The following is a 24,151-nucleotide window of genomic DNA, read 5'->3' on the forward strand; positions in this document are numbered from 1 at the left end:
TGTAAGCTATTTGAACTTTTTTTTAATACTAAAGTTCTCAGAAATCTTGGACTTAAAACAACTTTTTCAATTTTAGACTAATTTATGTACATGATTAAGATTTATTTTTGTATATATATTGAGCTGTTTTGTATTTGTATGGCTAATACTTTTTGTGGAGGTTTATAAATTGTTGAGTCATTGGAAAAATAAACAATTAAAGGGAGCTGTGATCTCAGGTTTGGAAAGATGATGAATACAGTTCATCATGAACCTGCTCCTGCAAAGAATTAATCTACTCTCTAAGCTGTGCCAGTTCCCATAAGAGCACAGATCTCTTTTGCTTGGCAAGTTGACCTATACAGAAAGAAGGCTGAACTGTCATATAAAACTGTGACAGATATCTGACAGAATAGCACTTTCTTATAATTTAAGGGATTTTGTTTTATAGAATATTAATGCTGTAAAAATGTGCAAATGTGTGTAATACTTGATTACCCCATCCTTCGTCTCTAAATATCGGATGAACTGTAACTGCTGTTATAAGAGCTGAAGAGGTGCAACAATGACATCTTTACCCACCTAATATGTCACATACTCATTTCTCAACTTGAACATTCCTCGCTCCTCAGCAATGCAACTTCGGTATGGCTCTCACTTAAAGCAATAGCATATCCCACAGGGAGAAGCCATTTTAAAGGAGAGAGGTTTACCGGAACACTGGATTTAACACATATAACTGGCTGTAATATTAACCATACTGTTTAATAGTACACAGAAAGACTGCAAATCTTCACTACAGTAAAGTTGTCATCAAAGTGTAGTTCTTACCGGACTGATGCAGTAATGTTACAGCTACATCTATCAACTTTTCACTGTTAGCAGCCACTGCAAAAAAATAGCTTGCAGAATTAGTTGATCTCCAAAGCCTGTCTGTAGTCCCATTATATTAGGCTTACACATATGCATACAGTTCGGTCTAAAAGCACTTGTAGTCAGTCCACAAATTTTAAGTTGGGCCCCTTATCGGAATGATGTTGAAAAAGTTACATCATCTCATACAGCATGCTGTATGTTCTGCTGAAGGCTACCTGCACCAAACACACAGTTCACGTAGGTCGCTTATTCCCACCTCAGGGAACAACTAGTTCTGACACATTTGTAATGTATGGATGTGACACGAATGCAAAACCAAATATGGTTATGCAAACAGTGAAAGGCCATGCTCTAAAAATGCTAGGATAGGCTGTTCAGTATTTTCAAGACAGCAACTAAACACAAATAAATGCCTCAAAGCATAGTAAGAGACGTATATTTGGTTTCCAGGATCAGTGGTTTTGGCGAGTCAGAAACAACAGGGTGATGGATGGATACCCCATGCAGATTACCTACTTCTGGAGGGGACTGCCTCCCAGCATTGATGCAGTTTATGAAAACAGTGAGGGGAATTTTGTCTTCTTTAAAGGTAAGAAAAGAAGAAAAGTAAAATTTTGTGTAATACTTTTGGCTGTGACAATTTCTTGGAACATATCTTGCTTATTTTTACTAATGATTTGTAAATCATATTGCAAATTGGTAGTTAAATAAAGAGTATATGAGTTATGTTTTCTCATTTTGGCAACTACAACTTTAATTTGTGATTAACATTCAGAGTAGCAGATAATTTACATATTGAGAAAAAATTTGGCAGTATAAATAACAGACAGCAATGCAGTGATCTACTATGAAATCCTTTTTGAAAAATGTGGATTAGGAAAAAAGAATGAACACGGTTCCTTTTTTTTTTTTTTTTTGTGGTTCTCTAGTCTTCCTCCTTTTTACAAATGAAATTTGCAGGTATTTAAATGGCATCTGTGCTACATATATTTCATTGTACTGCACTGTACTTATTTCATACTAGAACTGTCATGTTAGGAGTTTCAGGTGGGAAAAATAAGTATCTTTTTCATAGATGTGTATTTAGAATTTTTAAAGAAGCATAAACTCCAGAAAATGTCTTATGGATTGAATTGTTGATAATCATTCTTTTCAAAGTTTCACTCCAGGCATCAGTTGTTCTTCAAATTTAAAAGTTTTTGAACATGCATCTAATTTAGATTTAATGAGAAAATTATCCTATATGTTAAATAAATAGCCATTTAGCAACAAAAGAGTGAAAATCATGTGAAGTATATTTTATAAAATAATAATTTGGGAGAAGAAAGAAGAAACTGAATAGATATGTGAAAAATTATTCAACTCTTTAGTGTTGTGAATGATTCACATGTTAACTCATTACAAAAAAGTAGAATTTTTTTAAAGTTATACCAAAAGTTATTTCATTTTTACAAGTGGAATCATTAAGAGGGAGATAGAAATAATATTTCATTCACTATGGAAACATTATCATCTTGGAAATGCTAAATGGAATATGGTTAATAGCATGCAGAAACAGTGCATAACAGTTCAATGAAGATGAGTTTATGTTTTACTAGTAAGAAAATTGTATTTTTTGTATGAATCATAAGGAAAATTATATTCCATGTAGTACATTTTCTATTTACATTACTTCAGTACAGCATATTCTCATATGCTTGTCTGTGCTACATAGAGCGAAGGAACTACCCCATGCATTCCAAACCTCTGTCTTGATAATGCTGGGATCCATTACCTGAGCTTCAGACAGAAATGATCAAGCTTAGTCTTATACCTGCTTTGTTTTCTTTCCCAGGGATCTTAAAATATGTTTTAGCAGTGTTTAACTCTTCACCCAATGCTGACTGACTCCTGTTAGGTCTTAGATGAAGGGGTTAATTCAGTAGTCTATAGGTTATAGATAACAAAAAACAGAAGCAGGAGAGGAACTTCTCTATTTTCTATCTGGGAAATTAAATAATCGGGATTAATTAAAGCAAGCAGAAGCAGCAGGACTCTTCTCTTGGAAGTCAGAGTATTGTGTTTTTTTCCTTCCTCATCATCCCCAGCTTATGCTCTCTGGTTTGAGACCAGCTAGTTTTGTGCTTTCTAGTTGATATCATATGGTACTTGAATTTTCTGTTGCAGGTGTTTTTCCACCTGCTTTCTTTTCAAAGTTCCTTCCATTATTTTTCCAGTGACATTTGCATTGTCCCTCTGTTCACCAAGGTTAAAAGTTGTCATATTTCCTTGTACGATTTTTCTGATTTTTTTGCTTCTCTGCCACTTCCTCTTCATGATTTCCAATACCTACCTGATGGTGTTTGTCTATCAGTGTAATTCATGTTTTTCCACTGCCACAGAATCACTAGGTTCAACTGAGTCCTTTGTATGTGTGTCCTTGAAAACTCCTGTTAACCAAGGATCTCAGCTGCCTTGTGGAATGTGATTGCAGAAGTCTATATAAATAGATTGGGGTAACAATCATTGTCTTGTTTCTTCCATTCCTTCACAAAATTTCTTCCTGGGAAAAGAATTTCTTCCTGTCTTCCTCCCAAAGGTGTTAGAAATAGCCAAGTTAATTGTTGCTAAGATGATAAGTAGAACATGTTGTCCTGGTAGTGTGCTTTACCAATCTAAAACTAGTCAAACCAAGTAAGTTCTGGAAGGAGCTTAAAATCTGAAGTCTGGCATACAGATGTGTTCACAAAGCACATACCTAGGCCAACATTTATGTCCATTATTCAGAGGAAAAATAGAAAAGATGGAGTGAGTGCCGTCACAGAGCTTAGACTGGAATAATGTCACTATGCACTCCTCTCAGAAAATATTTTCCAGATCACTTCATTTTGACTGGTCAGTTCATCATGGCAAAAAAGTGTAGTGTTTGAGTGAAGACAGCATTTACTTGCAGATTTTTAAATAAAGTCTCTAAAACTTCTTCTTAAGGTATCAGTAACATCCAATGTCTTGTAAGGTAGAGTCTTGAATCTCTGGTGTGTGCTGGAGAAACACATCAGTGTGTAAATATCCTCCCTTCAGAAGAGCCACTGCTTCTTCTGCAGATGCTCAAAGGAAGGTTCCAGGCACACCTTCTGTCTCCATTGCGCTCTTTCACTCACTTTGGAGGCTTTTTGACTAGTGTGAAACAGGACCTCCTGTGACTGACTGTTTTTTCACTCCTGCTTTCATACTTGTGGAGCAATATCTCTACTCTCTGAGGAAGATGATGAAAGGAGTAAGCCAATTTACTCATCTGCAATTGCTAGTGAGTAATTGCCACCTTGCTTCTCCTTACTTGCCTACACTGTCATAAATTCAGGATAAAAAATATTCCATTAAGCCAGTAAAATTTATAAGGGATAGTCCTTGTGAACCATCCTGTATTGAAACATTCCCTCTTTAGAAATCCACAAATCTCACTTATTTTCAGTAATTTATGCTCTATTTGTTTTGTTTCAATCCTTGTCTTTCAGGATGGCAAACATAAAATTTGAAACTGTTGATTTAAATTATAAAGCAGCTTTAGATCTTTATTACATTTTTAAATAACATTAGATTTTCCTTCCTTTTGTGTATACAGTTGGATTAATGATATTAGTAGATTACTTCTTTACAGTAGTAGAAATATAGATTATTAAAGGTATAAAAGTATTTCAAAACTGACTTTTTTTTTAATGGGATCTATGCTGTAAAATATGAGCTATATGCAATGATATAAGATGGAAGCTCAGGATGGAACATGTTTTTTATGAACGTCTGAAATCTCTTTATAGCTTATGTATTTGCTATGAGAAATGTAATTATTCTTAACTTGTGCTAACAAAATCAATCAGTATATTTATACCTATTTGACATTACTCTCCTGAGAATATTTGAGGAGCCTGTGAGATCATGCATAATATGTTACATGTCTATAGAAAACCAAGCTGAATCAAGTTCAAGACTATTGGATCAAGTGTCTTTGGTTTTGAAATTTCATTGGTATTGATTTTTTTTTAATTTTACCATTTTAACTTTTATTTCCTTTTTTTTAAATTATTATTTATTTACACAAGGAGAAACAATTGTAAAAATTCAGTAGCGTGCTTGCAGTGCAAAGTGATGCTTGCTCATTTCGGGTGGCTTAAGATACTTGGCCTGCTTCCTTGTGCCTTATAATGCTCATAAAGTACATAGCAATCTGGTGGATGGCTGATTATAAAAAACAGATGTTTACATTCTTGTTATTATTCACTGCTGGTGTCCATGCTGAATGATAATAAGAAGATGGCACCAGAATGATACTTTTTTCTTTTTTTTTTTTTTAATGAGGAAATGTGAATAGTAAAATTTATTCTACGTACCTGTGGGAATTTATATGGTGCTAAAAATGAAATTGTCAAGCCATCTGCGCTGTTGAATGTTACGGTAAACCAAATGTAGCAATGGAAAGGCTGCTGTAAAAATCATACTACCAGTGCCACCATCATAACTTGCAGCTGCACTTATCCCACTGCTTGACAGTTTTATTTGAAAAAATAGATTTACTATAGTGTCAAATCATGGAGCAGAGAAATGACAGAAACTTAATGTGGGAAATAGAGAATGAGAAAAAAGGAAGCCTGAATAGTAATTCGGGGATACCAGTAAGAAGACACTTGATCCTGGCTTGAAAGACCAAAATTAAGAGCAAGGGTGGTTGGAGAAAAAACCCTTCAGAATTAGATATTCAAATTTAGCTGGTTTCAATTGAATATAATTCCTAAAAGTATTGAGAATTTATCTCATCACTGTAACACTTACAGTGACTATATGCTCTATCCCACACAGGTCTTGCACTACACACCTATCATAATTGCATATAACATGAACAAAAAACTTGGTTGCTGACAATCCAGGAACATGGCTACTCAGCATTCTAATTCTACAAAGGAAGAATTACAGTTGCTAAAAACTGCATAATTGTTTCCAGTAGTCAGTAGGTAGCTAAATAATCTGAAGAATATCTGAAGTTTAATATTCAATACTTCAAGTGAAGCATAGCAATACAGATACCCTTATTTCCAGTAATTTTTTTAGAATGTCAAAGGTAGGTGTTGAGAGACTTCAAATAATTGCAGTCACAGTTCATCCTTCTCAATTGTTTCCCTACAGTGATGGTATTTAACAAAGCATTATTGCAAAAAGTAAGATATTTTGACTTTTTTTATCACTTGCTTCATTCTCAGCTTGTGACCTTACCATTCTGCTGTTATTATATTAGATCTTACATTAGGGAATAAAAGCAGAAAGATGAAACATTCTGAAGGTTGGCCAGACCTCATGAAACATGTGGTGCTTTATTCTCTGTGAGAATAACAAACCCACTACCCAGACCTTAAAAAACAACTTTGCAAAATAAATACAGTGGTGATTTCTGCCAAGGGCATAGGTTAGGGCTCTGAACAAAAATGTTAGAAGGATCAAACTATAACTATTCTAGTTTTGTCATATATTCTTTATTTCCATTATAATCACAATTAATGAAGTGTATTGACTGTTCACTAGTGGAAGTGGCATACGAGCTAAATGAAAGCATACTGACTTAAGCATTCATTTCTAATGCATTTTAAAATACATAAATATAAGTTAGAAATCAAAGGAGCTAATTCTCATCACAGGCATTTCTTGCACTGTTTTTAAGTTTTAACACCTCCTAATATTTGGTTCTGAGTTTGAAAGCTTCTAATTTTTTCTTACTTTTCGGAAATCCTCTGATCAACAGCCACCCACTTTCCTCCAGCTGAGGGACGAAGCTAAACAGAAAAAAGAAACCCAAAACAACAAAACCAACAACAAACCACCTAAAAACCCCTGAAACAAACAAACAAAACACCCCAGTCAAATCTGTCAGCCAGATGGAACATTTGGATTTCTTATATACAGCCCTTTCCATTAACAATCAGCACAGTTGTAGCAGACTAAACATGTCTTCCAAAGCAAATGTTAAATACAATTCCCTCTAGTTAGAATCAATAGAAGTCTTGCCCACATGTTAGAGCTCTCAATGCCCTACTGCCTCCATAAAATACACTTAAATTTACCTTTTGTCTGTTTACCCAGAAAGAATTTGCTCCTTACTAAGAAACTATATGAAGAAGAATTTATTTTCTTAAGTCTTGGGTTCCCACATCTACGCTTTCCTTCTACTTCAGTGTATCTGAATATGCAGCAAATACCTGGCTCAGTGGTGTTGTCACTTATAACGGTGTGTGCTCAACCTTTGTTTATTTTGGTATGACCTGATCTTGTTAATAGCTAAATTTGACGCATTGAGTATGGCTGATAATGATCTATTCCTAACAATTGCTGTTACTTTTATTCCTTGTGAGGCACAGAGAAAGGTAATGGCATTATGTACATCACAGCATATGCCTCTCAATGCTGTGCAACAGCTGTCATTTTGAATGATCTTCTGAAACACAAATGAGCTGGCTCGGTATCATTCACTGGATGCCATCTGTTGTTCACACCATAAGTACCAACTACTAAGGTCCAAAACACATGACTTCTCTTACCATTGCATTTGAAACTGCCATTACCATCTGAAGTCTTCTGTGTCTGGTCATGTGAACTGGCAAAAGAATAAACCACATGGGAGGAGGAACAGTGAGTGACTGAAGATGCTCACGCCTGTCATGATCAAACCCTATAAGTGAATTATGTACGGAATCTCAGTAAATGTCAGGTTAGCACAGACCTTAATCCCAGGTCAACACAGTCCTCAGATTTCCATGACTGTTCTGCATAGATCTCTGTGTCTCTTTTATTTTCAGTACTTCAAATGGCTCAGTACATACTCATTCTTTGAACCCTTTCTTTCTTCAGCTGGCAGGGGGGAGATGGTTCTGTTGAGCAAACGGTAGTGTCTGTGCTTCGAAATGGGTGACAAGCAGCTGTAAAGAAGCTGATAAAAAATTTACTCTGCAAACCCAGCATGGGAGGGACTGACACTATATCCCCTCTCCTAATTAAAACTGTGATAAAATGAAAACATGCTTTAAATTACTACAGTACAAACAGGGAGATTAAAAACCCCCTCCCTTTAAACAAACATTTAATACCTCTGAGGGATAACTAAAATATCAAACCAACTGCAAAACAGCTCTCTGGATTTTCCCTCTTGGTGTCTCTGGCATACACTTGATCCTAGACCTTTGGGGTAATATTACATTTCCTTATAAAATATTTATACAGTACAGTGCCTTAACCTCCTAAGTCTGTGTAACAGCCTGCCTAGCCTTACAGGTAAGTACAATGGCTAATATGAACAGTCATGATTTTATCTCTTAGGATCTTTTTCCAAATGTGTTTGAGCAAAATATATTTTCAAACTTTTCCCCTTATATTTTAAATATCATTGTCATAAATAACAATGGATAGAAGTATCCAATAGGCCAATTCAATATATATGTTCATGGATCTCCTCTAGACCTTTCTGTGATGTAACTCAGAAGGGTCTACGTGATGTCAAAGAGTATCTTCTTCAGTGTTATTATTATTAAACATAGCAATGCTTTTTGGAAACACAGATGAAGGTAGTGCTTTGAAAAGAAAATAAACACATGTTTCCTACACAGTGGAGCCTATAGTCTAGCTCAGAGTGTCTCTGTGGCCTAGATGACATAATGCGAAGAGAAGACAGGCCTCAAAGCAAGCTCTTCAGATAAGTGCTAAAATGCAAATTATGCTCCCTTTTCCCTATTTCTAGGGGGCATATGAGGATCTTTATTCCCTTTTTTTCAGCCAAAGCTGTCTGTGTTTGAAAGAGAAGTCTCTACTGAAAAGACACAGGTGAGAAGTATATTTTGAGGAAGAATTAGAAGAAAATAAAATATAAAAAGGAGAAGATAGTTGCAAGAATAAGACAGGAGAAACAGTATTGTTGAGAAGAGCCAAGTAAAGAGTCTGGAGGACAACACAATTATTGGGGAAAGTATTAGACCAAAGGCTTAATATGAGGTGGTGAACCAGGTGAGATAATCGTGGAAATGTTCAGTGAGGAAGAGAGGAGCTAGGAAGCTAAGAGTAAACTGAAGCTGGGAAACTGGAGTTGTGGACTGGTGAGGTAAGCTATCCAGTTAACGAGAGAGCACAGGAAGCATCCTCTCCAAAAACAGGTATAAGGGGGGCTATACTACAAAACACTGGTGGAATTGTGGCTTCTGTAGACATGCATACCCCTATATAAGACAATATATTTATCTAGTAACTGCAACAGTAGGGGTATAACCACTGAGCATTGCTGTTCAGGAGGTACTAGGCACTATTCGTATTTAAGACAGTTTAGGTAACCTGAGGTTTGTGTAGACACTGTGCTAACACCAGCTAGAGTCATACAACTACCTTGTATTATCAGCATGTAACAAGTGGATTGGGGTGTTTTGAATGATTCCTCACCCACAACCAAAGGTTAAATCTTGCTGCCACTGTTACTAAAGGCAACCCCCATTAATTTCAGAAACACAATGTTTTCATCTGTGGGACTTCAGAACCTCAGTTTGCCGTCTTTAGGCCACACTAAATAAAATACGATTTTAAAAAAAAAAGGGGTAATTTCAGAAATAATCTGTACATCCTTCATAAGTAGTTTAACTTCTTGAGGAGAAGGAGACTACAGAGTAATAAAAGCATATGATCTCTTTTTTTTTTTTTTACCTCATTTTGTCTTAAAATTCACTTTTCTTTCCCCATGAAATGTAAAACTGTTGTGTAGTATTGCTGTAAAGGTATTACATTGTCAACCACAGAGCCTCTTGAGATGACTTCATTTTCATTCTGGGTTTGATCCCTGTACAGTTGGTATCAAAATATTCTGTGGGCTTACTGAATGAAAGGTGTTTTTTAAATGCAAGGTATCTGTAAGGCATATTTAATTTTGCATTATCTGTAGTGATAGAACATTTTTCATTTCATTGTGTTTGGCAGAACCACTATAGCCCTTTGGGAGTCACTCTTATTTCTTAGGAGTGTATTAATATTAATACTGAGAGTACTGAAGACTAACACACATAAATGTATGTGTATATGTATGCTTTTGTACAGGTAACAAGTTCTGGGTTTTCAAGGACACTACTCTCCAGCCAGGTTATCCTCATGATTTGATAACACTTGGAAGCGGAATTCCTTCCCATGGCATTGATTCAGCAATCTGGTGGGAAGATGTTGGGAAAACCTACTTCTTCAAAGGAGATAGGTTGGTACAGGAATTCTACAAGGAAGCAATTTGGTGGATGTCAGCTAAGTGTGTTAATCTTTTCCTTTGTTTCTCAAAAGAAGTTAAGCCACTCAAACAGTTCATTTCCTGTGGATGAAATTAACTCCTCCTGCATAGAGGGCCATACTGTTTTCACATTTTATGTAACCTAAATTATATTTGTGTGAATATACTGAAATAAAAATATATATATCCAGTGAAAAAGTTATGTTTTCAAAGTCAACAGGCAAGTCACAGTTGTGGCAAATTTAAACTTAAATAATCAAAGCAATGCAGTTAGGTACACTCTTACCTGATCCTTTTTATCCACATTTCTAAATCCTAGCATGTAAACAGGCAAGGCATGATCCAAAGCTCTTTAAGGTCAGTGAAAATGACTTCTCTGCTACTATTTAAAAATGAGGTAAGAAAGGGAAATGACAGCTAAACCAGAAAGCTAGAGAACAATTTGGGCAGTTCCCTAGGAATTATTTTAAAATAAATCTTACAGTTACCTTCAGAAGAGACACTTATTTTTATGATTAATAAAGAACAGAAAAAAAATGTAAAATCTGAGTTATTTTCCAGTCCTGAAAGAGACTCGCACTAGTCACTTAATGTCTCTGTGTCTTCATTTCCCTGTCTGTAAAAATAAGGGAAGGAATATTTATCTGCTTCATAGAGATGTCAAGAGAACTCATTAATTTTTCAAACCCTACAAGTTATCTGAATGATAGATTTTACAGGTTTTCGGGATGTTATTGTTTGTTGATTGATGTATCACTCTGCAAATTCTAAGCACTCAGAGACAAATTATTCTTTATTAATAATTGTGATGTTTGTATTAGTATTATTGAAAGTATTATGACTGCTTTTGTTCCTGTATGGTACTTAGGATTCTGAGACACTAATAGTATTCATGGATCACTTAAGATATTAATTTAATGCACATCATAGAATATATTTAACACACTAAAGCTGATCATTTTTAGCAGTACTGTAATATTGCACTACAGATTGACACAACCAATTTTATTGTTAAACCTTTTTCTTTAAAAAAAATAATTCTTCAACACTCGTGATGAGGAAAGTGGATAACTAAGTAAAATTTTTATGGTGTTTGAAAACTAGGTATCATTCCAAGCAATCAATTTCCACAGTGAAGAAGAGAGTCACCTAAATAATTTGCTCCCTGCGGTTGAGTAGATTTTTAAAAAAAATGTAAGTTCATTTTCGGGTAATAATTTTCCACCTCCACACTCCTGGGAAAGTATGTACAGTAGGAATCTTATGTGACCTGTACTTCCTTTAGGCTTTATTCAGCAATGTCCTTTTATATTTCCATGCACAGACAGCTACTTATATTCAAGACTTTCCTAAAACACTAGTGATAATAACAGAAGACAAAAAGAACTATCAGAGAAAACATCTGTTGACGGAGAAGTTGCTACTTAGAGCTAACCAGCACAATGAAACTCAGCAGGATATAAATGCAATACAGTATGTTAGAAGAAAATCGAACAACATGAGCCTTGGAGAGATAATTGAGCTATTACAGGATATTGACCACCAGTGGGAGTAAACCCATATACCACTAAGCTTCTCAATGTGTATTGTTTATATCACAATTTTTTCTTAATGTAAAGCTAGAGTTGAATTCTCCTGCTGGTTTTAGTAGTATGTATAAGTCTACTGTAGAGGTGGATCTTTTCCTGAAGAAGGTATAACATAAACATAGCTTCTTGGTGGCAGGAGGCAAGAATGAAAGAGAACCAGAAAGTTATGCCAGCATCAAAATAACAAAGTATGTTCCTCCTTATGTAACTCAGGGACCTGTATGCTTATTTTGTTTTGACAATACTCTGTAGTTAAGGAGCTCCAGGTCAGAATCTAGATAGAGGTAAATGTCCCAGAACAGCAATATACATTAAAAAGTTAGAGCAATAAAATACAAAGCATCAAATATTGGCTATAAAATAATAATAATAAAAAAACCAAACCACAATAAAACCAAACCAAACTGGTAAGAAGATTTAAAAGTCCAAATAGTAAATGGTATTATAATACTCATGTTTAAAGCAACTCATGTATGGACCATTATTATTATTATTTGAAATGATCCATTTAAACAGTAATGATAATTATTCCAAATAATTGCATGAAAGCTAAAAAGGGGACAAGAGATGACTACAGAAAATATTTTGCCCTCCTTCATTCCTCTCCCACCAAAACTGAGTAGTGTAAGACAAGATGATAATAGGTTTGCTACACTTCTTGACACATGGCCTTGTTTATGCCCCTGTCTGTTGTGACCGTTTTTTGTACTTTAGAGTTTAAATTAATATCTTCTTCCTTCATAAAGCTTAGTCATCCAATAGTTCAGAATATCATTAATTAAATAGAATTAGATACAGGAAAAAAACATCTTTTAGCAAATAATTTCCAGATTCCCTTTTTCTAAAGCCATGAAGTGCACTTTCATTTATTTTCCCTCTGTTATTTTATCAGTCTTTGAGATACAGTAACACAATTTATATAGTTCGTAAAGCTCAAATCACTTAAATCATCACTGGGAAGTCTGCTTGTGAACATTTGGCTTGCCAAGGAGAGTTAGGACTAGGCATTTCCTTACCCTGTAGACATACCCATTATTCCAGCACAGTATCATGATCAGTCCTTCCCTCACAGGATTTCTCATCAATGCTGAAAAAGCAACAGTTCTGGGACTTTTCAGTGTGCACTGGCTGTGTCCTTAAAGACTTGTTTTCTAATGACAATGTATATTTTCGAAAGTCCTATAGGACTGTCTATTTCCATCATGGAGCCTAGTGGAAAAACACAGAGTTTAGTAAAAGGTAGAGCTCAAAAAGGTGAAAAGGTTGGAAGAGCAACAAGGAAAATGAGTAGAAGTATGCAGAAAGGAAATAGGGTTCTGGGAAAGAGGGATAAAGGAAAAGGTAAGATAGTTGATAAAGAAGAAATGTAGATGAAAATGGAGATTAGAAAATAGTGTACTAAGCTCAGCAAAGAGTGAGAATAAAGAAACAGAGAGAAGGAGAACAGGCAAATGTGAAAATAGAAAATACAAACTAAGGATAAAGAAACTCAGTGTCAAAAGATGAGCAAAAACTGATTGCAGTAGTTGTCAGAGGTGTCAGAGCTTTGTTTACAACTTCTACATGTTGTTTCTTTCTCCATGTAAACTCTGAAAGATGTTACATTTCAAAATAAAGAACATTTCTTTGTTGGCTGGTTACTGATGCATATGTGACTGGATTAAGAAATGAGGCTATAAAAATAATTTAAACATAAGAAAGAAAAAATAAATACAAATATTTTGTAATGTAACTTGCCAACTCTTAACCCACTTGAAATCTACCACCTTTTAATTTAATTGAAAGTTTAAAGCCAGGGAAATGCCCTACAGGGAAAAATACAGAGGAGTTTAGATCATTTTGTTTTTAAAAAAGATTAAGATGTGAATTGATTAGTGTCTAAGTACCTTTGCAGAGCCAAAATATCATCCACTTAAGGACTCTTTAATATATCTGGAATGATCATAACAAGGATTTCTAAATCTGAAGTCAAATGAATTCAAATTAGAAAAAGGGTCAAGTTTTTAGCAGTGACCAGATTATCAATGAAAGTGCTATGTTCTCAGGCTCTTGAGGTCCTGAAATGGTGAGTGGCTGCCTTTTTATGTAATTTTTCACATGAATAAAACTGATTTTGAAAAAAAACAATCTCCATTAAAACTATGCTGTAAATTGGTATGCTCTAAGTTAGTGGAGCCAATGAAAATAAGAAATGACCCACCCAAATATATCAGGATACACAGAGATACTACAGATAAAGTACGTTAATTCTTAGAACAAGGTTGTAATAAGATACGCATAGCAATTTAGCCAGCTCCATAAGGACAAAGAAATTATCAACATTATCTGTAAGAACAAATAAAATCACAAGTATAAATACTTCTTACATGTTCAAGTTGCCTAGAATTCACATGCTGAAGCTTTTCAAATTTGAGAAGGACTAGCTGGCAAAAAGGCACAAAAGCAGGCTGAATTTTGTATTATACAGTATCTATTTAATGATAATGAAATTAAAAGCCACCGTAATGCATACATATAAGCAGTTAAATTAAGATTGCTGGGAGAATTTTAATCAGCATCTACTGTCATTTTTGTGATTATAATGTTATGTAAAACATTAATGTGTCCTTTTTGCATATGTTGTTTCTCTCTGTGTCACTGTGCAGAAGTCCTAGGCATCAGAATTGCTGCAATTATAAGTAAGATGCATGCTGATTTAGTTGTCAAAGTGCAAAAATCTTCTATCTTCTTTCTGCTTACATGAAACAGTTGCCCAGTCAGCAAATAGATTTCTTTGTAATCTGGTAGTATGTTCAAAGAAAAGAAGTCAAGTATTCCCATTTGTAGTGCTACATAATAAATGTCGCAAATGTTAGAAGGAAAAATTATGTAGTTACACATCTGCTATCTTATAAATGCTTTTTTCTTTCTTCTTTTTTTTTTTTTTTTTTTTTTTAACCTTTAAAAAACATTTCAGGTACTGGAGGTACAGTGAAGAAATGAGATCCATGGACCCTGGTTATCCCAAACCAATCACAATTTGGAAAGGTATCCCAGAATCTCCTCAGGGAGCCTTTGTCCACAAAGAAAATGGTATGCAAACACATTCCTGTTTTAATGATTTACTAACACCCTTTATGTAAGATGGATTAGTAGAGGGGTGATTGACTACTCAGGTTAAGTAGTGAAGGAATTTTTGATTTATGAACAGAATACTTCCTGCTATAGAACCTGCTGTTGTGAAAATGGCTGTTTGTTTGCATGTACCATTTAACACAATGGAGAAAAATCTTTCAAATTTAATATTGTAAACCTTAATTTCTGTTCCCTTGTTTCTTGTGTCTTAATTCACTTAGTTATTTTTGTTCTCTGCTAAATTACAGTACCTCTTAGAACAAGCTTCCTAAACACAGTATATCTCTATTTGTATTGTAAAGGTGTTGGCTGTTTAACAGCTTAGAAGGTATTACTTTCATTCTGAACAAGTAGAAAAGGGAAGCAGAAATATTCCTAAATATTCCTAGGAATCTGTGTAAATCAAAGATGTCATAAAGCCTATGATGCAGAAATGCAGATCACAGGGATGTTAGTATTAAGTGTTATTACCTGTATAAAGATGTATCATCACATACAGGAACCTGGAATCTCAGCTGGCCACATTTCCAAATGAATGGGAGCAGCCAAAATCTCCTCCATCTTACAAGAATTCAGTGCTACCCAGGGTCTGCTGGCAGGCTGCCAACAGAGCCCTCACTTGCACAGAGTTTAGATCCCTTTGACAGAAATAAAAATATGCATTTGTCATCACCTATCGTAGTTACAGAATTGTCGTATGGCATTTACGATTTATTTATTAGTAGGTTCTGAGTTTATTCTGTTTGCCTCACAGACAGCACATACATATATTGCCATATTATTTTAATTTTCTTTTAATAAGCAGATAAAAAGATTTCTTTCCTTGTATAAACCATTTCAGTCTCCTATTTCAATGTCTAACTTGATTAAGTAATGTGCCATGGAAATGTTTGGGGTTTTTTTCAGAAATATGTTTAATTGCTTCCTTGCTTTGTCTCTGTTTTATCCAGAAGCAGAAACCCTCTCTGGATTCTGGCCTTTTGGCCAGACTGGGTTTTTTGTGTTATTTTTATTTGTATTGTTTTGTTTTTAACTGAAAAGTAGGACAGGCAAGATGATATTCTGCATACATCACACTCAATAACTGTTTGTAAATACACACATATGTAGAAATGGGCACAAACATTATGTATACACAGAAAAACATAGTGGATATAACTTCTGCTTTCTTCCCTTTGTTACTTTTAAAGCATATTTTTAAAGATTTACATCCAAAAGGAATTTAACATGTATATATATGTGTACGTATGTATGTATGGGTTTGAGTTTTTTCTTACCTTGATTGCATTCCCCATAGTACGTTTCCTGTACTGAGCTCAGGTACATGTGTCTGTCATTACAAATGAAAATTATCTTACTGTAACACTCAGAACAGTGGGTTTGAAAGTACTGCAGAGGCAGAGCACTCATTCCTAAGGCAGGAAAACCTCTTGGTTACATCAAAGCCACTTCTCTTTTTTACCCCAGTGGCTTTGATAGTCTGTCTGATGCTGAATGAGGAGGGTGATAAAACGTGACATGAGATTGTGGAGGACAGGAAAGGAAAGGGCATTCTTGGGCTTCTCAGAAAGCTTAAAGGAGCCCCAGGGCAGAAAGAGGGACTGGAAATGACACCATAAAGTTCCCAAGAAGACCACTAAGACATTTTCCCTGAAATCAAGAAAATAGACATCTTAAGAAACAGTTCAGAACTCCACTGTAGGAGGAGAGAAAGAAACAAAAGCAGATGCAAGTTAGAGTACCACAGCTTAGTTAGAAAGAAGTTGATTACATTTTGCCTGAAACTGTTTTCCTTTCTTTGGGCAGAAGCAGAATTGACAAGGAAGTTCTACTATATGACTTCATAAGGGAACATCTGAAAGCATTTCTTCCAGTTAATCCATTTAGTTTTAAAGAAGACTTTTTTCTTTCCCTTATCTTTCTATTGCATAAAACATGCAAATGAACACCTGCAATAAGTCTGATCATAAAGTGGTTTCCTTCACTTTCCACAAAAATTTGGGGTAATCTTGCAGTAAGAGGCTTGGGAAAGATGAGAAAAAAACAATTTCCTACTCTAGTCAGCATCCCACTTCAGTGTCCTAGAAGCTTGGTAAGGTACAGGTAACATCTTTTAAACTCTCCCTGCTACTTCTCATATTGTGATTTGGTTTCTAACACTGTAGTAGAAGCTCTTAGGAGGAGTTTTCGTTTCTGATGCTCCATGCAATCTGAGATCACATGAAGTTCTTCAGATTGTGGAAATCTTTCTTTCTGACTTGAGAGCAGCATAGAAAATCTCACCTCCCAGCTAGAAATTCTGCTAAAGTAGATGGTGAGGCAATTTTTAGAGAGAAAAAAAAGAAAAGGTATTCTATTTTATTAGCCCATTGAGCTTTTTATGCCTTGTGCTTACTACCACTCCTAATTTGAGTTTCTATTTGACACATTAGTGACTGCTAAGCCCTTCTATGCTCTTTGAGTCAGACACTGCACTCACTACTCAATGACTAGCACCTAGAAATTTGTAAGGAGCAGCTCCCAAAGCAGGCTCAAGAAGTCAAGCAGAAATGACTTTCAACAATTGTATGAAGTCACTTGTTCTGCCATAAGAAGCAGTAAAACTACTCAGTCTCTTAGAACTACCCTTCTCTGCTGGTAACTTCCATCCTTCAGCTGTTACTGGCTGCTATCCTGGTTCCTGCCTCAGCAAAATGACAGAAAAGTTTAAACTACCTTCAGAGTTTTCTAGTTGAAAATATTCTCTGATTGAAGAATTTTTCCTGGATCTATAGGGGCTGGCAAGTCCTTTGCTGTTTTGATTTTACCAGTTTTAATTTGATATTTCAGTGTATAATAACTAATACTAACTGATGTCAGTATTCTGACTTATATGATGTGTACAGATATGTATTCTGTATATATGTAAGAATATAGATTTAGAGATATCATATCTGTATATGGTCTCTATGTATTAGAATATTCATAGAGATAATATATCAAATTTTCACACTTTAAATATTTATTCAGGGCCTGTATGTACAGTGCTTTCTTATATACACATTATTAGATGAAATGAAAAGATAGGGTAGTCTGTGGCTCAAAATACTGACATTTTTCATTTGAAAATATTTTTCATTTAAACTACAGATTGCTTTAAGGAATTTTATATATGCTAAAATTTTAAAACTTCATTGTATTTAAAGAATTACAGTCCCCTTTTTTGTTCTGTTCCAATCAGAATATAAGGCATTTTGTGAACAAAACTTCTAACTACTGTTTTGATACAGCTCAGTGCTTTTCTTTTTTCTTTTTAACCAATATTTTAGTTTTCTATAGATACACATTCTCAGATAATGAAACTGCAAGGGATTAAGAAAAAGAAAACAGTACCTTTTCAGTGGCTAGGAAGTCCATTACAATTACATAAATAGCTAATGTAGAAGAATGTTCAAATATTCTAAATGTTCTGAAAAGTGGCAGTAGATGATGCAGATTGTTTTACAGTTTGAGCTGCAAAATATACTATCAAGTAATTTTTTTTTAGAATTGAAACTAACTGCTGTTTGAATAGATGATTACTAATATTATCTCCAGGTAGCCAGTTACTAATCTTTTCAGGAAACATTGTTAAAATGACAAACAGTGCCCAATCTGTTTTAATATTCTTAGTGGCCTTTAGTACTGCAGGAAATAAGCTGAGGTCTATAAAGTGAAGATAAGGAAAAATCCAGTTGTTTGCATTTGGTTCATAAACAGAAGGAGGAAGTTCACCCATCCTGAAGGTTTGTTTCTTGCCAGATCAGTGCCATTTTTTCAGCTGGGATAATAAAGTAATGTAGTTTTTTGGCAAGGAGTCAAGGTTTTTTTTTCCATTTAGGCATATTTAGTAATAACATGAATGATGAAATACCATCTCTTTGCAGAAAACTTGAATCTGGTTACACCTGTTTTCTCTTGGCAAAGCTGCTGTTATTTCATCCAGTTTCCTTCTTCTGAAGTACAGCAGTAAGCTATGTGACATCAAAGAGGGTCAGTTCTCATTTCTGGCTAGCATAGCATTGCAATTTGTTTCAGTAGACTTCCCATCTTGAAGAGATTGTGATGCTTTAAAGTCCTGGCCCTGAGGATTCCAACTCTGGTTGGGTTTTCAGTGAATGAACAAATCATCTGGACCCTGGTCTGTCAAAGATCATATTCTCTGGAATTCTTTTATTTTTTTTGAGTAATAGAAGAAAATAAAATCCCAGTTTATTGAATAAAAAAACCCCCATCCTGATGTTAGAATTTCAAGATACAATAAAGAAACAAAATTTGTAAAGAAGATTTGAAAGACCTATAACTGAAGTCTCTTCCTTATACCTTTTTAATTTTTTAAGTACTAATAATTTGATGCCAGTAGTTTCAGTCATGGTGTGTTGATGACATGATTTGATCCAATATGACCATGAATAATTGCAATTTTCTTCCTCAGGCTTCACATATTTCTACAAAGGAAAAGAGTACTGGAAATTCAATAACCAGATGCTCAGGGTGGAACCTGGCTATCCCAGATCCATCCTCAAGGATTTTATGGGTTGTGAGGGACCAACAGATCGAGATAAAGACCGACACAGCCCTCAAGATGACGTTGACATTGTCATCAAACTGGACAACACAGCCAGCACTGTGAAAGCCATAGCCATTGTCATTCCCTGCATCCTGGCCTTGTGCCTCCTTGTCTTGGTTTACACTGTGTTCCAGTTCAAAAGGAAAGGAACACCCCGCCACATACTGTACTGCAAACGCTCTATGCAAGAGTGGGTGTGATGTAGGGTTTTGGTTTTTTTCTTTCCCTCCCAGGAGTTTATGGTAACTTGAGATTCAACACAAGAGCTGTTATGCAGTTTCCTAGCTAGGAGCGGGCATCTGTCGGTCTGAAACAAAGCTGATCTTTAAAAGCCAGGGGGTTGCCTGTCCTGCACATGAGTGGCGATTCGCTCAGCTGGGAAGCTTCCATGATACACAGTTATCTGCTGTTTCTTCAGTCCTTTGTCTTTCTTTGTCATTCGATTCTAGGCCTTTCCTCTGCACGCTCAATGCCCTATAAACTTATCAGGATTAACTAATGAAGAGGAAAAAAAGGATCTCCAATGTTTCTACATTTTTTCCCTTAAGGCCTGTTCCCCTTTGAAAAATTTTTTGCTGAAAGTAAATTTTTTTAGAAAAACACAACAACCCACAACAGAACTTTCAGGAAAGTGAGAAGACCCAAAACAGCTTTGTCTCCAAAGAGGATTGCTTTCTGTCTGCTACGGATAAAGTCCTATACTCCTACTTCCAGTTTTGTCATGTGGGAGACTCGGATGACACGCAGGACTTCAGACTGTTCGGACAGCCATTTTCCAACAAACAAGGGGCCAAAATATCTGCAATATAGTAACAGCCTTAATAATACATTCATTTTGTGTTTTTTACAGCTGCTCTGGGCTATGTCCTCAATGTTTTAAACTCATTTATATTCATTACTATATTCAAGCAGAAACCTTTTTATTGGTTTGTTTGATTTTTTGGTTGTTTTTCCTGCATAATCTTTCCCAAACTGTACCAAGCCAACTGCCCCAGGTCTTTCATAGGCCTGTCAGGAGCACTCATTCCAAAGCATGGTAAAAAGCAGCGTGTCTCTGAAGTGGATTTCAATGAACTAAAGCAACAGTCATGCTATAGAGAAACTTGATGCTGATATTACATTGGTGGTGTAACCCTTTGAGAACTATTGCATCCGTTTTCAGAGTCTGGTGGATGTTAATCTTGGTTGTCATTAAATTATAGGATTGTGTTTGGGTAATACAGGTTTTAAAAGAAAATCAGTTTTTCAAAACAGATTTCCTGTGACTGCAAGTGAGTGTTTTTAATTATTTACATTATTGATAGAAAAGCATTTGTAACATAAATAGAAAACAAAATATATCTACCAGCTACTTTCTGGTTAAAGGAACCAAACCTATTTTATTAACTTCTACCACTTACCAAGAATTTTTCTGAACCGGCAACAGTTTTATAGCTTAGCCTCTTATCTGAAGCATCTTGAATTTCTCTTTTAAACTATGTTGCATGATAATTCAATTTGCCTCTGCAGATGTGGAGTTACAGTTTCAAAGGAAAGCTAAAATGATGACTCTGATATTGCATGAGTATCCTCCGGTGTGTTACCCCTTTGCATGTTCACCATAGTTCTCAAAGGGTTAGTCAAATTTCTGGCCTTCAGCCAAACATGATATCACTGACAGAGCCAAGGGACCACCAAAGCATTTTGTCATTCTGTGTAATTTGTGCTAACAGCAGTATTGTCATTTTCATGTGACCTGCAGAGCAGGTTTGTATCAAGATTTTTTTCCTAGAGAAAAGTCAGCAACTGACAGACCTCTTTATTGACTTTAGGAGCTGCTTCTTGCAGTGATAGGATTTACAGTCACTGGGCTGTGAACTTATTAAAGATGGTCAGAATGATGCACCCCAAAAGTCAGACACCTGGTTTTTTATGAAAGCCAGGATTTGAGGGGAGTAGCTTTTGCAACAATGAACAGCTTGCCTTGAACTTGATTATTGACCTGTTGACTGTCATTACCAAGTTAAACATTGTCTTCTGTGAACAGCTTCACTGTCTGAATTTCCTTAGTGTACTGTCCTCTGTCTTTGATCTTTGACCTTTAACTTGCAAACTGGCACAAACTGAAGGGAATCTGGTGTTGCAAATGAACTAAGATGAGTTTTATTTCTTAAAAGGCCTGATATACATTATCCAAAATTTGAGAAAAAAACCTTGAAGTGTTTTCATAGAAAAGAACTGACATAAATGAAAATATTTATGATAGATCTGTAGAAGGGTATTTTCCTATGTATACATGCACACTCTAAAAATGAACTACAGTAGAAGTTAATTTTTATTTAACTTGAATACAATTTTCAGTATAAAATTATCATTTCTACAGATAACTAGTTATTAATGAAAAGGTTATAAGAAAGTATTAAAATACTTGAAATGTCCCATATTGGCTTTTAGATAAAATGAGACTTTTGTACTACGTTCAACCAATTTCTTACTGGTTTCTTAATCTACATAACTGGATCACTTTTTAGAGAGTGTAGGTATATATACATATATGTTATGGTTATTATTATTTTGGTAATGGATAGCTTGACTGCCTTGAATTTATATTTGTATTGAGCATAGCATGAAAAGTAGTATGCCTTTTTGTTCAATTACATGATTTTATATTGATTTGAGGACTTATTTTATGAACATATGTGGCATGCTATAAAGCATTGCAAACTTATTTCTTAGAGCATAAACAGATATACAGCTAACAGATGTATGGCTAACAAAAATGAAGATTAGAAAAGATATAGTTTTACAACAAATATGCAACGCAGATGGCATTTTGGAGATGTTTTGTAGAGGTACTGCATACTGTAGGTTAGAAGTGCACCAGTATCAGCCCATAGCATTATTTAGTAAATCCAGTTCAGTTGTTGCTGAAAATATAGGTTAATTGACAGTTAAGTAACATAGGATATTTACTGCACATCAGCTCATTTGGTGAATTTGAAATTCTATGCCTGTTTGTCATATATATTAAAATGGGTGTGTGTGTTTGTATACTTATAAATGCTCACAAACACACACATACTCATACATGCCTTTTTTAATCCATGGAGAGATTTTTATTGTCAGCAAACTACTATAACTTATGTTCTGAAACAGACAGAACAAAATGATTCATGTTGCTGTTCCAATTTTGTCCCTTGGATAGTTGGTGGAAAATACTAACAGCACTACTTATTCTGCATTTGGTTTTCCTCTACAGTAGGAGAACTTATTTTATATTATCTTTAAGTCAGAACAGCATCTCATCTGTTTTTTCATTCACTTGAAAATTTCACTTCCGTTTGAAATATCTTTCATGGCAGCTTTAACATTTTGTGCAACTGTTTCCCTGACAGTAATGAAGTGCTGAGCATGTTGACTGTTGTTCTTTGATAAGGTAACAAAAATGTTTGTATTTGGAGAATGTAATTTTAATTATGCAGGAAGGTAAGTGTGATAAGTCTAGTGCTTGGTATATGGTACATCATAGATACATGAATACATGATAAGTTGATTGTTTAATCTATTTTCCTTTACTTAAAAGTGCATATATATTATATACAGAGAGAGGGAGAAAAAGTAATATTATATTGGCATGTTTATGTCATGCAGAGCAAGACTGTGTCAGCATTTCTACTACATACTCCTGTTTTCAGTAGGCTATAACAGAGTCATAAAGGTTTGCTTTAAGTAAAAGATGTAGGAGCAATTATGTTCACTGTAATTCCCAAATACATACTGGCTAGTTTCAAATTATACATGTTCAGAGTAAATTAGTGATGTTGCCCAATCTAGTTTTGAACTCAAATGAGTAAAAGTTCTAAGACAATGTTATTTTTTGAACAGTTGTTTTTCTACCAGGGCCTATAATTATGAGAATTAAGAAAAAACAAATTGAAAGTATTTTCACTTTTGCAATCTGGGTTCCTGCTCATGTGCCGTAAATTTTTTCGTAAAGTTTTTAATAAACATTTCCATATTGCTCTTGTCATGATCTGTACTGTGGAACAATACAAAACTGAATATGCATTGTGTTAATCAGTTACAGTCTATCAAGCTGACTATACAGGGTCGTGTATCTTCAGAGTACTATGGTTTGTATGATGCAGGAGGCCAGAGTAGATGATGGCAGTGTTTCTTCTGGCCTTTTAATGTATAAACCTATGAAAAAGGTTATTGACTGTAGACAAAAACTAATTTTTATCAAAAAATACATTTAAAAAACTATGTAACTGTATATTTACTGGATAGGCTGGGATGGAGAGACTCAAATGGCTCCAAAGGAGCCCTTTCAAGTCTCCTGAATAAATGTAATACATATTTTATATCTTCCTATGAACTTTTGTTCTTTTTCTTCTTTCAAAGTGGGGCAAAGGGAGGGGTTAATTAAAGAAAAAGATTTTTTTAAGGCTAATTTTGTGAATGAAAATAACAGAAGCTAATAAATTCAAATATAAGGGGCAGACTTACACTTTTTCTTAGAAGTGTACGTCATCTCCCCACTTGTTTGGTCAAGACTCCTGTGCCATTAGCACTGTGGGTTAAGAACAGAGTCTAAGACTTAATTTTTGAATTTTCAACTTTTTTGGGGGGGTCTTACTTCACAATCTTAATGTCAATTAAATGTAGCTTTTGGTACCAAATTATATAGAATCAAACTCTAGCTTGTTGGTTAGAAAAAGTGCATAGAATAAAAAGTAGGTTGCCTATAAGCAATGGAAGCAT

The 24,151-nt window shown here is 35.0% G+C and overlaps 1 protein-coding gene across 1 annotated transcript in view; it reads left to right on the forward strand.

Moving 5' to 3' along the window:
* MMP16 (matrix metallopeptidase 16) overlaps positions 1-23,409 on the forward strand; it is a 187,389-nt gene extending 163,980 nt beyond the window's left edge. The window contains exons 7-10 of the mRNA XM_074816326.1: positions 1,306-1,444; positions 9,940-10,090; positions 14,663-14,778; positions 19,274-23,409. Of these exons, the coding sequence (XP_074672427.1) occupies positions 1,306-1,444; positions 9,940-10,090; positions 14,663-14,778; positions 19,274-19,608 (741 nt within the window). The 3' untranslated portion in view covers positions 19,609-23,409. The remainder of the gene's footprint in view (positions 1-1,305; positions 1,445-9,939; positions 10,091-14,662; positions 14,779-19,273) is intronic.
* Positions 23,410-24,151: the final 742 nt, after the last annotated feature.

Source organism: Strix aluco, chromosome 1 (genome assembly GCF_031877795.1).
Source record: "Strix aluco isolate bStrAlu1 chromosome 1, bStrAlu1.hap1, whole genome shotgun sequence".
NCBI classification, from domain to species: Eukaryota; Metazoa; Chordata; class Aves; order Strigiformes; family Strigidae; genus Strix; species Strix aluco.